This window comes from Mesoplodon bidens (genome assembly GCF_964165515.1).
Source record: "Mesoplodon bidens genome assembly, chromosome: 4".
NCBI classification, from domain to species: Eukaryota; Metazoa; Chordata; class Mammalia; order Artiodactyla; family Ziphiidae; genus Mesoplodon; species Mesoplodon bidens.
In genome coordinates, this window is record NC_138160.1 from 90,362,293 (window position 1) to 90,376,816 (window position 14,524).

The 14,524-nt window shown below is 33.4% G+C and overlaps 1 protein-coding gene across 4 annotated transcripts in view; it reads left to right on the forward strand.

The window, feature by feature from the left end:
• The window catches only part of FER (FER tyrosine kinase), a 481,592-nt gene that overhangs the window by 248,724 nt on the left and 218,344 nt on the right, over nt 1-14,524 (forward strand). For all 4 annotated transcript variants that reach the window (XM_081230856.1, XM_081230854.1, XM_081230857.1 and 1 more), the window contains one exon: nt 1,012-1,134. In XM_081230856.1, the coding sequence (XP_081086982.1) occupies nt 1,012-1,134 (123 nt within the window). The remainder of the gene's footprint in view (nt 1-1,011; nt 1,135-14,524) is intronic.

A 14,524-nucleotide genomic window follows, 5' to 3' on the forward strand; every position in this document is an offset into this window, starting at 1 on the left:
GTAAATAGTATCCAAATTTAGAGAGTTTTGAAATTTCTTATTTCTTAGCATAGAGTTTTCTAAAAATGCAGCACGTTTGTATCTGTATTTGTACACATCACCCATATATATAGAGGTGAATTCTTTGTGAACAATCAAATGGAAGCCTTTATTACATCACGCTGTATTGTAACACTTTTTGCATTGAAAAATAGGCCCAGTAAGATATTTTTTCTTTGTTAAACTTATTGCCATCAATTCATCCCTATGATTACTGACCTACATGCCTGTTTGAAATATGAAGACAGAGAAAAGGGGTCTTGACAGAGTTTGGCAAAATGTTACTAACTTGATGTTTTGAAATCAAAAAGTGCTACGATTTGACTATGCTGATATACGCAGTTTTGTGTCTGCTGCATTTTATTTCTTTATCAAATGTAAGTGAATGTGAATGACTGTGTGGGTTTGGTGAAAGAATAATACATGTGTAAAAAAACCAGTGTAGAAAAACCAATCAATACTGTATTGATAAAAGGGAAATAAATGATCATCAGAGGTATTCTTAAAGTACTTATTATTATATTGGATATACTTCCTCAACCTTTTGACATTATTTTTGATCTTGAAAATTTTATCAAATGGAACCTATAAGCAAACATATATACACATATTTCTTGTTCCTTAACTTAAATGTATCCCTTGCTTTATTTCCTTTGGTTATTATTTTAGCAAAATGCATTCCAGGTCTGTAAGTTTTTCTTTTTTCTTTTTTAACAATCTGAATTATATTTAGTCATTATGAACATTGATTTCTTGATGCAAAGGTAAATTTTTTTAGCATGTTGGAATTTTATTTATTTATTTATATTTTTACCATCGTAACCATTTTTAAGTGTATAACAGTTCAGTAGTGTTCAGTATCTTCACATTGTTGTACAATAATAGTTTTTCTTAAATGGAACTTTATTGATGAACGTAATGTTGCTGAAGCAATGTCTTCATATTTATTCTACTTTATTGTCCTTTCTCCAGAACATGTATCGCTTTGAAGGCACTGGGTTTTCAAATATCCCTCAACTTATAGACCATCACTATACAACAAAACAGGTCATCACTAAGAAATCAGGTGTAGTTCTGCTGAATCCTATTCCTAAGGTAGGTGCATATATTCACCTTTTTTTTTTGAGACTGCTTTGTGAGTTATTCCCCACAGTAAATAAAGTTCTTAGATTATTTATAGAAGTTTGGAAACAATTATAGTCAAAACATGGAATTTCCTTGGTTTTATTAACATGGGAGATAGGTCACCTTTTTATTCAGTGTTTGCAAATGGCCTGTTTTTTTTCTTTTTCCTTCCCAGTTTTTCTTGAAAGACTGGAGGCCTTCCTTCACACTATAAGGTTCAGACTTTAAAGGCTCAGTTTATAAAAGATTCTGAGATGTAGAAGTCAAAGAAAATGTCCAGCAATCAAGAGTAAATTAGAATTTTAATTTTGGGTGTTAAGGTTACAATATATTATAAGACACTGGAATTTTTTAAAACTACACTACTCTTCACAAAGGCAGTAAATCATAACTTCACTATGTACAACCAGGTAGCTGGGTGAGAGATTGTTCTAGGTCATTTTTACCTCTAACATATATAACAGAACAGATTGCTTTCATGAGCTTTAAGAGATTTGCGAGGTAGGGAATGGGTATGAGGCAGGTTTGTGTTTTTAAGGTAAAACCTGTGGGGCCTGGCCTGGGAGGAACAATGGAGCTGGCTTAACTTCTGAGCACTTTTAATGTTCCAGGAATTGGGTTGGGGTCAACAAAAGTCCCTTTCCTTTGGGGGCCGTCTCATGTGAAGAACAGTGTAGAAATAGGAAAGTCATAAAACCTGGTAGGTTAATATTTGCTGATTTGAGGTTTACATATCTAGGGATGACTTTTAATATGAAGCAAGTATTATTCCCAAGAATGCTAGTATATAATCCAAATTCACCTAAAATTTAAAAAACTTTTAAAATTTAAAACTTAAAAAACAATTGTTATATTTCCCTTTGTTAGTCTGGAACATAGTGTCTGTATTTGTACTTGTATTATATTACTCAGTCTTTATTGAGGGGCTGAGTTTTAACATTCTGCTCACAGAAGATTTTAACAGTCAGTTGCTAAATATTAATTCTGTGGCTAAGGAATTGTCCTTCTTGCATAATTTTCTAGAATTATGAGATGGGCTCATTCTTTGTTCATATTTTTCCAGTCACTTTTTTTTTATGTTTAATTGCAAAAAAAACCCTATAAAAATTCTCCTTTAGTCTGGAACAGGTTGTCATATTTTATCTCTAGTAAAAAAAAAAAAAGGTCTATTAATGTTTTCTCTTTCATCAACGAATAACTGCTGTTGTTTTACAGAATTCTAAGAGTTTTTTTTTTTTTTAGTTAAGGTCATCTATTCTCATGGCTTCATTTACTATTAATACATCAGTGACTTGCAAATTTATATTTCCAGCTCAGATATATATCTTTCCCACATCTAAAAATTTTCTACTTTTCACCTAAAACTGAGTTTATCACTTTTAAGTACAAAATTTGTTCTTCCTTTTTAATAAGTGGTACCACCAAATACCCAGCTGCTCAAACCATAAATCTGGGGGTCCTTTGACATCTCTTCACCACTGCCCTTCCTCCAGCATTTTAAGTGACAGGAGTTTTGTATACTTAATTTTACATATGAAAGTATGAACTCAATTCCAGTATATCCCAATATGAAGTGAAGTTCACTGTAGTGAAGATACATTTTACCGTGTTAGGTTAATGAGATACACCTGAGTTTTCAGAGATAGTGACGTCTCATTTCACAAGCCAACCTAATATTTGCATTGTCTCCTTGCTTAGCCAGGTCTAAACTGAGAGATCAAAGCCATAAAAGAGGCACATAAAAATGCTCATCTGGGCTTGGGTAGGAGCATATAATTGCAAATAAAGCTATATCCCTCATAATATAAAATTGTCCATGAAATGAGCTTAGATAAATGGAGTAGATTCTCTGGACTGTTACATAGCCAATTATTCTCTTTCTCCCAACCCCCCAGCACTGGCTGTGGAGCTGAATATCCCATCATTTTATAGCACTATCTATGAAAATAACTAAACTGAAAGCTATAGAAGATTAAGGGGCTACATATGATTGTTTTATGAGGTAGAAATTCGAAGTTAATCTAGCTATTAACCTGATCTAAAGTACTGATATTTGAAATATGCAAGTAATTATCTCAGTGTGTAGTAAATATTGTTATGCATTTGATTTAAAGAATCATATCACTCTTTTAAAAGAAAATCACAAAGCAGAGGTTGTGAAAGTAGATAATTTTCAATTATGAGTGGAGAACAAATTGATATGGATTTTTTTATGGTGGTATTATCTGTTATGTATCTTCCTTTGGGAAGTATTTGTATTCTTATAACTGGAATCTCTTTCTTGATTTAATTTGTGTAAGAAGTTAATGTCTTTGACCATATAATGTGCTGTAAAACATCTAATTTCCATCTTGCCAGACTTCATTTTTAGCCTACATAAAGAATGCTATTTTGGTCTCAATATGATTTCTGTTTATAGTAACTTAATTCTCTCTCTCCATTTATTTTTCTCTTACCCATGAGAATGTATGTATAACATCATATGCCTAACTAGAGGACACAGTGGCCAAGGTAGTCTCTTTCTTATCTCCAGAGGTACAGGAAACTAGGCAATCTAAACTAGAGAAAGTATTTAACTTTCTCATGATAATAAAGCTAATGAGTGCCCTACCCGCTCATGCCCACCCTCCACTGGCTGATTTCTCCTGCACTACCTCCAAAAGCCTGTGTAAAGATATGGGAGTGAAGGTCATGTTGTACACGGGTTACTGATCACTCATAATCATCATCTTTATAATTAGGAAACACTTTGGGATGCACAGGGCCTGTTCTTTATTTAGTTCAGTCTCTGTTCAAATGTCATTTCATCAGAGAGGCCTTTTCTGACTACCATGTGTCAAATAACACCTTACCTCCTTATGTTCCCCTCTTCTTAATTTCTCTTTGTTATGGTTATGTTTACCTGACATTATATTGTATGATGTATTTTTAGTTGTCTGTCTCCCCCAAGAGAAATGTAAGTTCCATAATGGCCAGAATTACATTTAATAATCAGTGCAACTATATCTGCAGCACCTAGAACAGTGCTAGCCCCTAGTAGGTGTTCAGTAAAGATTTTTTGAAGAATTTAATTTACTGACCAATTCCTAGAAGCCAGGTACTTCCAAACTTTTTATATGCATTAACTGTATATATTCCTATGAAGTAAGTATTGTTATTAACCCCATTCAATTATAAATCAGGGACTGAAGATTAAATGGTAAAGGACTTGGCACAAGGTAACACAACTCTTAAGAGGCAGAGCTGGGATTCGAGCCCGTGTTCTTAACCATTATCTGTCCAGATTGTAGAGTCTAGATTTTAGAGACTTTAGAGAAAAAAAATGTTTATTTTAAGGAACATGGATGTGGGTTTAAGGGAAAAGAAGAGTCTTTGATTCCATAAAATGTCAAATTGAAAAAGTCATTAACATAGCAATATAGGTCTCTGTAAAAGGTAAATTACTAAACAGTAATATCAGGTGACAGAGCTGGGATTTTAGGTAAAATATAGGACTTTGTAAGATATAGGTAAGGAAGATATCTAGTTCAACTTTAACATTTAAATGGTGCCTTGAAAGTTTGTCTTTGTTAAGTTTAATATTTCTTCAGATTTAGCTGTTTAAAAAAATTTTTTCTTTCTGAATGGAAGTTAAAGTTCATGATTAAATTCAGGCAAGTTAGGAGTGAGTTGCTAAGTTGAACCTTAGACAAATGACTTGCCTGCCAGCTTAAATCAAATAATTGTGGCTTTTTGATCAGAATTTGGTATAGCATGCCAGAATATTAGAAACAGCTTTTGTGAGGAGAGTAAATCTTTCTGTGACTGAAACTAACTTGTCATAAGGTGACAGGTTCCTGATAACAGCATTCTTGATCAAACACATGCAAACAAAGAACAGTTTATGAGAGGAGAGCTCGACTTTTAATTTAGGTACTCTATTCATTTTTTTAAGGTGTCAGATCACTTAAAGACTATTCATTTTACTTTATACTTGAGTAATATAGTTACTTCTTCCAGTACTTACCAGATGACTGGTTTTTTATAAAAGGATGTAACTCAGAAAAAGTTAAATTTTCTCTGTGGATTTTGGAAACGGTAAAATACCATATACCTTCCTGTTTAAAAAAATTTTTTACAGGACAAATATATCAGAACAGAAGGCAAATTTGGAAGATTTTAAATTGTGAAGGAAGAAAAAAATACATTTATTGAGTTGTATAGTCTGTTGATAACACTCCACTTCTATTATTATTATCGTGTTTTGTTTTTTGTTTTGTTTTTTTGCGGCACGCGGGGCTCTCACTGTTGTGGCCTCTCCTGTTGCGGAGCACAGGCTCCGGACGCGCAGGCTCAGCGGCCGTGGCTTACGGGCTCAGCCGCTCCGCGGCATGTGGCATCTTCCCGGACCGGGACACGAACCCGTGTTCCCTGCATCGGCAGGCGGACTCTCAACCACTGCGCCACCAGGGAAGCCCCCACTTCTATTATTTTAAAAATATTTTCAACAACTGTGAACTGAGTATTATTATTATCCCCATTATTAGGTGAGGAAACTCGGAGATTGTAATGAACCTAAGCCACATTTCTCGTAAATTTCAGAGTCATGACCTGAAAATGATTCTGTGCTGTTCATCATCTTTTTACTACAACCCCAGCTAGCATAAATTTTAACCTATAGCCTTAGTAACGTCAGTAGTTCAAGAACAATTTTTTTCTGTATTTTGGTATTCTAGCAGTATGTAACAGTGAACTTGACAGTTATGATGCCATTCCATATGAAACTTAGTCTAACAAGAACTATAATAGCATGTTGTGCTAAGGGAAATACAGAAAATATTTGAATGTTTAGCCTTCATTTAGCATAGTTTGGGAAGTCAAATTAAACTTGCATTTTAGGCTTGTTCCGTTTAATAAAATAAAAGAACCTTGTTATAGAACATAAAACACATAGACTGACTTTCAGTTTTTTATCTCAAAATTTACCAGCAGATAATTGTGAGGAGGAGCAATGTTAGACTCAAAAAATTAATGGACCTTGGAGACCACTAATGTTTCTTCTTATGTGATCTCTCAAAGGTATTTCATGCTTAAGTCTTCCTCAGACTTTCTCAAATATCATAATATTTTTAGTCTGAGGAGCCAGGTTTTTTAGGAGATATGAATATTATTCTTCTCCATCCTATAAATAGATGAAGGATGACAGGATTAGGCAGATGGCACCCAAGTGGTTAAAAGAAAAGTCTTTGGAATTTTTTTAATGCAGATTGAAAGATAGGATTTGGTATTTACAGCACAAACATTGCCTGAAGTGTATCATTTCATCATTTTAAAGTATTTACAAAATCTTCTATATATCTATGGACTCTGGGAAACGTAGAAATATACAAGAAAATATATAAGAGGATCTCTGGTATGAACAGGGTTGCTTAACTTAACATTTTTTCCTTGTTCCCTGTTGGAAACCATAGAACAATAACAAAAGAACAACAACAACAAAATAAAAAAAATCTATAAACTGCATTTTTCATGAAATTAGGAGCTGTATATTATCCACAGACTTAAAAGTACATGTTTAGGTAGCCAAAATCACCTTAGATTGGGCAGAAGTTGTGTAGCACAAAGTTAAGAAAAGATGTGATCAAAGAACAAAGTTGCTGTAGATCTTACCAAGCTCCAGCAAAAATACCTGTTGAAAGGGAGGAATTTACCCTAGATTTCTATATTCCTTGCTTGCATCAATGAATGCAGGACATGTGTGGGGAAAATAAAGTTTTATATATAGCTTAAGTGATGCGGATGAAACTGCCCTTGGAGGAAAATTCAGAGCCTTAAAAACTTAACACCGACAAAACAAAAAGAATGAAATAAATGAGTTAAGCATCCAACTCAAAAAATTAGGAGAAAAATCCACAGTTAAATAAAAGGAAAGCAGAAGAAAGAAATTAACAAAGGTAAAAGCATAAAGGAATGAATTAGAAAAAGGGAAAACAAAATATATATAATAGCTGCTTTTTAAGAGACCAACAGAAAATTAAAATACTTGCTAATCTATTCATGAAAACCCATACCACAAGGGGCACATACCACAATCTCTTTAATATATAAAGAACCTCTAGAAATTAATAAAATAAAGACAGTCAAATAGCAAAATTGGCAATGGGCATGAGTGGATAGTTCAAAAATTAAAAATACAAATGGCTTTTAAAATATGACAGATGATTACATTACTCAGTAGAATAAAGGAAAATTAAAGCTATAATGAGATATTTTTTTACCTATCAGATTGGCATAAACTCACAGTTTAATAATTCACTTTCTTGGCAAAGATGTGCAGATAAAGACCCGTAGATAATTTGGCAATGGGGGTATAAATTAGAAAAATCTCTGTAGAAGGCAATGTGGCAGAATCTATAAAATTTATAAAACGTATATACCTTTGACTTAGCAATAACACTTCTACAATTTATCCTTTAGTTATATTTGTGTATATATGAAATGATATCAGTATAAGGTTATTCACTGCAGCATTGTTTGTAATATCAGGAGATTGGAAATAATTAAATGTTCATTAACAGGAGTCTAGTTACATCAATTATGGTACCTCATCCAATGGAATACCATAAATGAGAAAGCATCTATGTACTGGTTGGAGAGAGTTCTAAGATATATTGCTAATAAAAGGAATTAAGCTAAAAAACAGAGTATATATTATGTTATCTTTTATATAAAACATGTGAGTATAAGATTATATATCTGAATTTGCTTTTATATGATAAAGAAATTTTATATACTCAAACTAATAATGATGTTGATATATAACAGGGGTTACATGTTTTGGGAGGAGGTTGAAATGGCAATAGAGGTGTTAAGGGAAACTTTTTAGAGTCTGAATTTGATATTTTTCACTTTTAAAAAACACTGTGAGTGTATTACCCCTTCAAAAGTTAAATTTAAAACTAGTATTTTTTTGGCTTAAGTGTAGTTTAAATTTTTTTTTCATTGAATGTATTATTTTTGTAATGTTAAAAATTTTCTAAAACCATATTATATGATAATATTTAATAGAACACTGAAAAGCAGTGTTTCTAAAACTTTTTTTCCCACAACGCATAGAAAGAAATTGCATTTTGTATTGAGACCCAGGACACACAAAATTGGAAACGTTGGTATGTATGTGTGTTTATAACTGAGACAAGTTTTACAAAACAACTTTTCATGTTTCTTAATGTGATGCACTCTATTATATTTCTTTAAAGTCTACATCCAAAGAGTTGATTTTATGAACCTCAGTTTGAAAAATACTTATATAAAGGATTTTTAAAGTAGTGATAAGTGAACTTAGAAAAACATATGGCCTAGGAATGATTCATAGAGAAAGATAGACTTGAAGTAGGTCTTGAGAATAGGCAGAAAGACTAGGGTAATTATTTGGGGTTATAGTAAGGAAGTAATCTAAAACTTGGGAAATTCTGAGACTTGTTTTAAGGAAGGCAAGATCAGTTCCCTTGACAGAAGCAGACGATTTAAAAGATGAGTAATCTGAAAAGTTTGGGTTAAAGCCAGATTTTTGAGAGCCTTGACTACCACGATTAGGATTTATCTATGGAAAATGCCATTTCATTGAAGATTTACAAGCAAGGGTTGGATGTGAACTAAGCACATCTAAAGTGTAGTTGGTGATAGCTCATACCTTACTAAATTACTGAAACCTATCCAGCCTTTTAATTGCTTATAGAATTTAAGGTATTTATCAGCACATTTAAAAAACAGAAAGAAATCAATTTTGATTTTACTGCGTTTCACAAAGAACTTGTGTAGCCATATCCAAATTATATTTCAGTGAATAATATTAAAATATAAATAGAAACAAATTATCAATACCATGGAAAAATAATTGATAGTGAAAATTTAACAACAGTAAATAAAATACAAAATGCAGTTTCCTAAAGACCTATAATAATTTCCACATTGAGCTTGAAATTTAGCTGTAAGCCATTGTAGAAAAAGTGAACTAGTTTCATGATTAGAGAGGAGGAAGGTTATTAATTTGTTTAAAGTGAAGTTTTACTACCAATAACTTCTAAAGGAAATTTCTCTCTTGGGATTTTAGATATAACAGTGTCCTTAACAACATTTCTGCCAAAGTTTAAGGACAGATTTCATAGGTTGTTGCTTTCAGTGTCCTTTAATAACAGCCAAGGGGATAATATTAAGTTGTATTTTATACAACTTAATGAAGAACATTCTGCATTGGAATTTTTTATCTACTTTCAAGTTTTGCTGAATAGAATAGTAAAATTCTAGGATCCAGATTTATGATCAAAGTAGTAATAAAATTAGCATTAAATACAGTAAAAGTTTAAACAAGAGATCAAAAGTTTAACTGAAAGATCACGCCTATGACATTTACAAATCTCTCTCTTAATTATATACCTGAACAATTTAACATTTAGCTAAGTTTTTCACACAGAGTGAAAAAACCTTAACATGGAATGAGGTTTTGTTGAAGTGTTGTTTTCATTCATATTGCCCTTATGGGAAAAAAAAAAAGTCCACAATATGTTGCCAATAATTGAGTTTTTTAAATTTTATAAATTACCTTTTCTGGATAATTTATTGGAGGTTTACCATCTCTTTTACTGTCTTACTTTCCAAATCTTGAACTTAGACATTGAGAACATATTTGATGTTCTAAAAACCCCAGAGTATAATGGATTTAAGTTAGTGAGATCTGGAAGACAACATAAGTCTCTACCAACTAAAAGACAAAGGCATTCCAACAGAGTGTTCTTAATGTTGGTTCTTCTATAATTCAAGCCAGGAGAGAAGTGGTCAGTAGAATAGGAGGGACACATGAGAGGTGGTAAGGGGTGAGTGAGGTGAATTGATAAGAAGAATATGGCAGAGAGAGAAGCATTTAAAAGAAGCATTTATCTTTCTTTACTAAATTAGTGCTCACCTTCTGCTATGTTGCTTCCATGCTGGTTTAGTCTCATAAGTCACACAACCCCTTATCCTTATTACTACTCTCCTATCTCTGCCTCTACAGCCTGCAGCCCACAAAAACTTCTGAGGTAGAAAACCTCTGATGATGATGTGTAATTTCCATTTTATTATGGTCAACTTTATTTAATATAGATGTTCATGGAGTATTCCATAAAAAACATCCTCTTCCTCTGGGCTCACATCTAACTTTGCAGTAGTTAGGGTACTTACTTTATTGTCTGCTGTTATTGTTCATTTTGTAGTTTGACATCCCCATTAGATAAGCTCCTTGAGAGCAAGAAGGATAGTTTTACTCATTCTTTATGTATCTCACAGTGTATAATGCATAATTCACTAAATATTTGTCATTATTTTTGAGAAAATCTGGATATTTAATAAATGCTTGATATAATATTTGAAAAAAATTTATAACTTAAAGATCTTAATACTCTGTTTTTAGAATAATATAAAAATGTTAGCTTTTACTGTTTCCAAAGTGGAGCATGGTTTAGATTTATGAATGAGATCTCTTTGGAAATGACACACTCCATTTCAGTTCTTTTAGTATAATAGCTTTTTTCTCATATTTTCATTTCCTTCTTTTATTGCTTTATATTAGAAGTTAGTTTTTCATGTAGTTATGTTGCTCTTGCAAACTTCATAAATACTTTTAAGTACAGATAGGAAATATTTCTGATGCTCTCTTATTCAGTTTATAAGTATTTTATACTACTATGAACTAAGATTGGTTCCATAAAATTCATTTGACAACTTGTTGAGATTTCTCTCTGATATTAACTTTTAAATGGTGAAGCAATCTTATGTAATATTTAATATTTCTTATATGCAAATTATTGTCCTGTTTTAACCCACTTCAAAAGTTAAAATGAAATACAAGAATTGGCAGTGCTTGTTTTCACTTTTTAAAAGAAGCATTTATCTTTCTTTACTAAATTAGTGCTCACCTTCTGCTATGTTGTCCTTCAGGGGACAGTTTAATTGTACCACAAAAGATTTGTCCCACATCCTACTTTACAGAGACTAAATATGAATGCTAAGAATTCTAATGACACTGAAATAATAGGATTTAAATTAGAAAGACCAAGGACATTAAAAAGATATCTTCAAGTGATTTTTTAAAATGAAAAGCCTCATTCATATATAAGCCTTAGAGAAAATGAAACTTTAAGGTTTTATTTCTGTTATTTATATAACAACTGGCATGCATTAAAATTATACCAAAAATAAGGTCTAATAACAGAAATACCCATAATGGGAAATTATAATCTCATGGACATCCTTGGATCTTGATTGATAACTATTTAATGAGAAATAGACTCAAGAGCAACAAAGATCAGTTATAATTTCTTCTGAACATGAAGACATTCATGTTCAAATCATGGCCCTTACTGTTTTATGGTTTTATTATTAGAAATATTTTGTAATGGTGAACTCAAGAAGTATGATTTTACTTATACTTTCTAGTAGTGCTATGATCTCTTTTAAATAATAAATCTATATCTTTTTTTGCCCTTGGAATCAAATCACTTCAGTTGGAGACCATGAGAATCATTTTTTCTGTCCATAACACTGAACTGTGAGAGAGTCAATAGAGTTTTTAAAATCTTCTCTAGGAATAACTTCTAAAAGACTCCTTCACTCCTTGCAATCTTGAATGTAGGGTTTCTGGAAGGTCATCAGTGTTCATCTGAAGTAAATAGGTCAGAATTTTCTAGGAATTCACAGGTTTTAAGCATGCCTCTGTCTCTTTAATTAGCATTCAGTAAATATGTATTGAGTGCCTATTTTATAATAGAAATTATATTAGGTACTGATTGAGGTGATAAATCTTATTCTAGAGGAAATATGGTCTTTTAGAGGACATAAGAAAGGCATCTTACCTTGATGGTTCAAGGAAGTCTTCCAAGAATTGTGAAGGATGACTGAGGGTGTATGGGTGAAGGGTCAGACAGAGCATAGTGGATGGACCTAGAGTCTGTCATACAGAGTGAAGTAAGTCAGAAAGAGAAAAACAAATACTGTATGCTGACACATATATATGGAATCTTAAAAAAAAAAAAAAGGTTCTGAAGAACATGGGAGCAGGACAGGAATAAAGATGCAGATGTAGAGAATGGACTTGATGACACGGGGAGGGGGAAGGGTAAGCTGGGACTAAGTGAGAGAGTGTCATGGACATATATACACTGCCAAATGTAAAATAGATAGCTAGTGGGAAGCAGCTGCATAGCACAGGGAGATCAGCTCAGTGCTTTGTGACCACCTAGAGGGGTGGGATAGGGAGGGTGGGAGAGAGACACAAGAGGGAGGGGATATGAGGATATATGTATACATATAGCTGATTCACTTTGTTATACAGCAGCAACTAACACAACAATGTAAAACAATTATACTCCAATAAAGTTGTTTAAAAAAAAAAATCTGGGCTTCCCTGGTGGTGCAGTGGTTGAGAGTCCGCCTGCCGATGCAGGGGACATGGGTTCGTGCCCTGGTCCGGGAAGATCCCACATGCCGTGGAGCGGCTGGGCCCGTGAGCCATGGCCGCTGAGCCTGTGCGTCCAGAGCCTGTGCTCCACAACTGGAGAGGCCACGACAATGAGAAGCCCTTGTACCGCAAAAAAAAAAAAAAAAAAAAAAAAAAAAACTATGATACTTTTTTTGCTTTTGTGAATCAATGCAGGGTTATTAGTCCATGCAGGATTTTCCCTAATTGGATCCTTGTTCATCTGCCCAATTTAGCCCTTCTTCCTTGCCTCTTTTTTTTTCCCCTTTCCTTTTGCTGTCCCTTTGGAATGCATATATAAGAATATAGAACCTCAAAGTCAACATATACAAACATGAACTCATGCTAATTCTTTCCTTCATTCCCCCCATGGCCATGTTTCTCAATCTTGGTTTTGTTAATACCATCCATTTAGGCATGTAAGATATAAAAAAAATACTGGATTATTCATATAATCCTCAGTCTTCACAGTTAATGAGTCATGAATTCCTGAAACTTTTGCCTCATGAATGGCTTTCCAGTCTGTTACCTCTTGTATTGCTCCTTGCTGCTGCTACCTCAGCTGAGGCCAACACCGAAATGCATCTGAAGACACTTGTAAAGAGTCCGTTGCTTCTCATGCTTGCTAATCATTTGCCCTATTGCCAGGCTTAGATGTCTGGGATGTCTATGTAGTAACTGATCAGGTCTGGGAGATGCTTCAAATACTCTTAAGGAATCTTTGTTTCCTGTTGCTCAGGTTGAAGCATTCTAGCATTCAAGAACATTTTGCCATCTAGCTCCTTTCAGCCGTTTTTCCCACCAGTCCTTCACATGTCTGAAGTTGCAGCTTGCCAAAATCCCTTTCACTTCTCAGAATGGGATCTGCTGTTTCACAATTTTCAATCTCTGTAATGCTGCTGTCTTTTCCTGGGATGTAATATTTTGTGTGTCATTTCCTGTCTAAAGTCTTTCTTAGCCCCACCGGTTCAAATTAGATTCTCCTTTCCCTGTACTTCCATAGAATTCTGCACAAGCCATAATTATATCACTTATTTCATAGTATTAAAATTATTTTAATTTTTGTTTACTTCAAGTTGTGGATCTGTGAAGTCATGGACTGTATTAATTCACTTTTGTCTTCCTTGAGCCTTGTTTAATGGTGGCACACAAAAGGTGCTAAATAGATATGACTTGAAAGAATAATTTTAAAAACATAGGATAACATGAACTCATAGATGCAGTTGTATACAAGCTGTCCTAAAACTTCTGGGCATTAATGAAAATGTTATAATTAATAAAATGGGTGATAGTCTGATCTTTGTTCAGTGCCTATGGTTCCAGTGCCTTTGTTCAGCACCTAGATGACTTAGACTATAATTCTAGTAGCCACCTTCAAGAAAGGAGCAATGAAACTAGAAAAGATCCAGACTGGGAGAATTGTAGGGATTACTAAATTGGAAATGTTATACCACTACCAATAATTAAGCAAACAGTTATTGTTCAGTGATTCAATTATTTTTTTATGTGTATCATCCTTTCAGGGCATATTCTTAGATAATGGAGTAAATTTCCAAGCTATTAAGAGTGTGCAAATTATTCCCAGCTACCATAGATCTTGTGAATCAAAGTATTTTCTTAGATATTTTGGAGAAGCCCAAGTCACTGGTTTGGTTGATGGCAAGTTGTATTCCCTTATTAACCCCTTAAAAATTCTAGTTTGGAGTTAGAGGTTTTCCCCAATTATTTCCAGTAGTCGAGTAGGCAAGAAAGGCTGTTCAAAGGCTGATTCAGGTTGACACCTCCTCCACCAAATGTATCGTCACTGGACTGTTTTTCATATAAGACTTTAGATAATACACATGATCTCTTTGAGACCCAATTTATTTT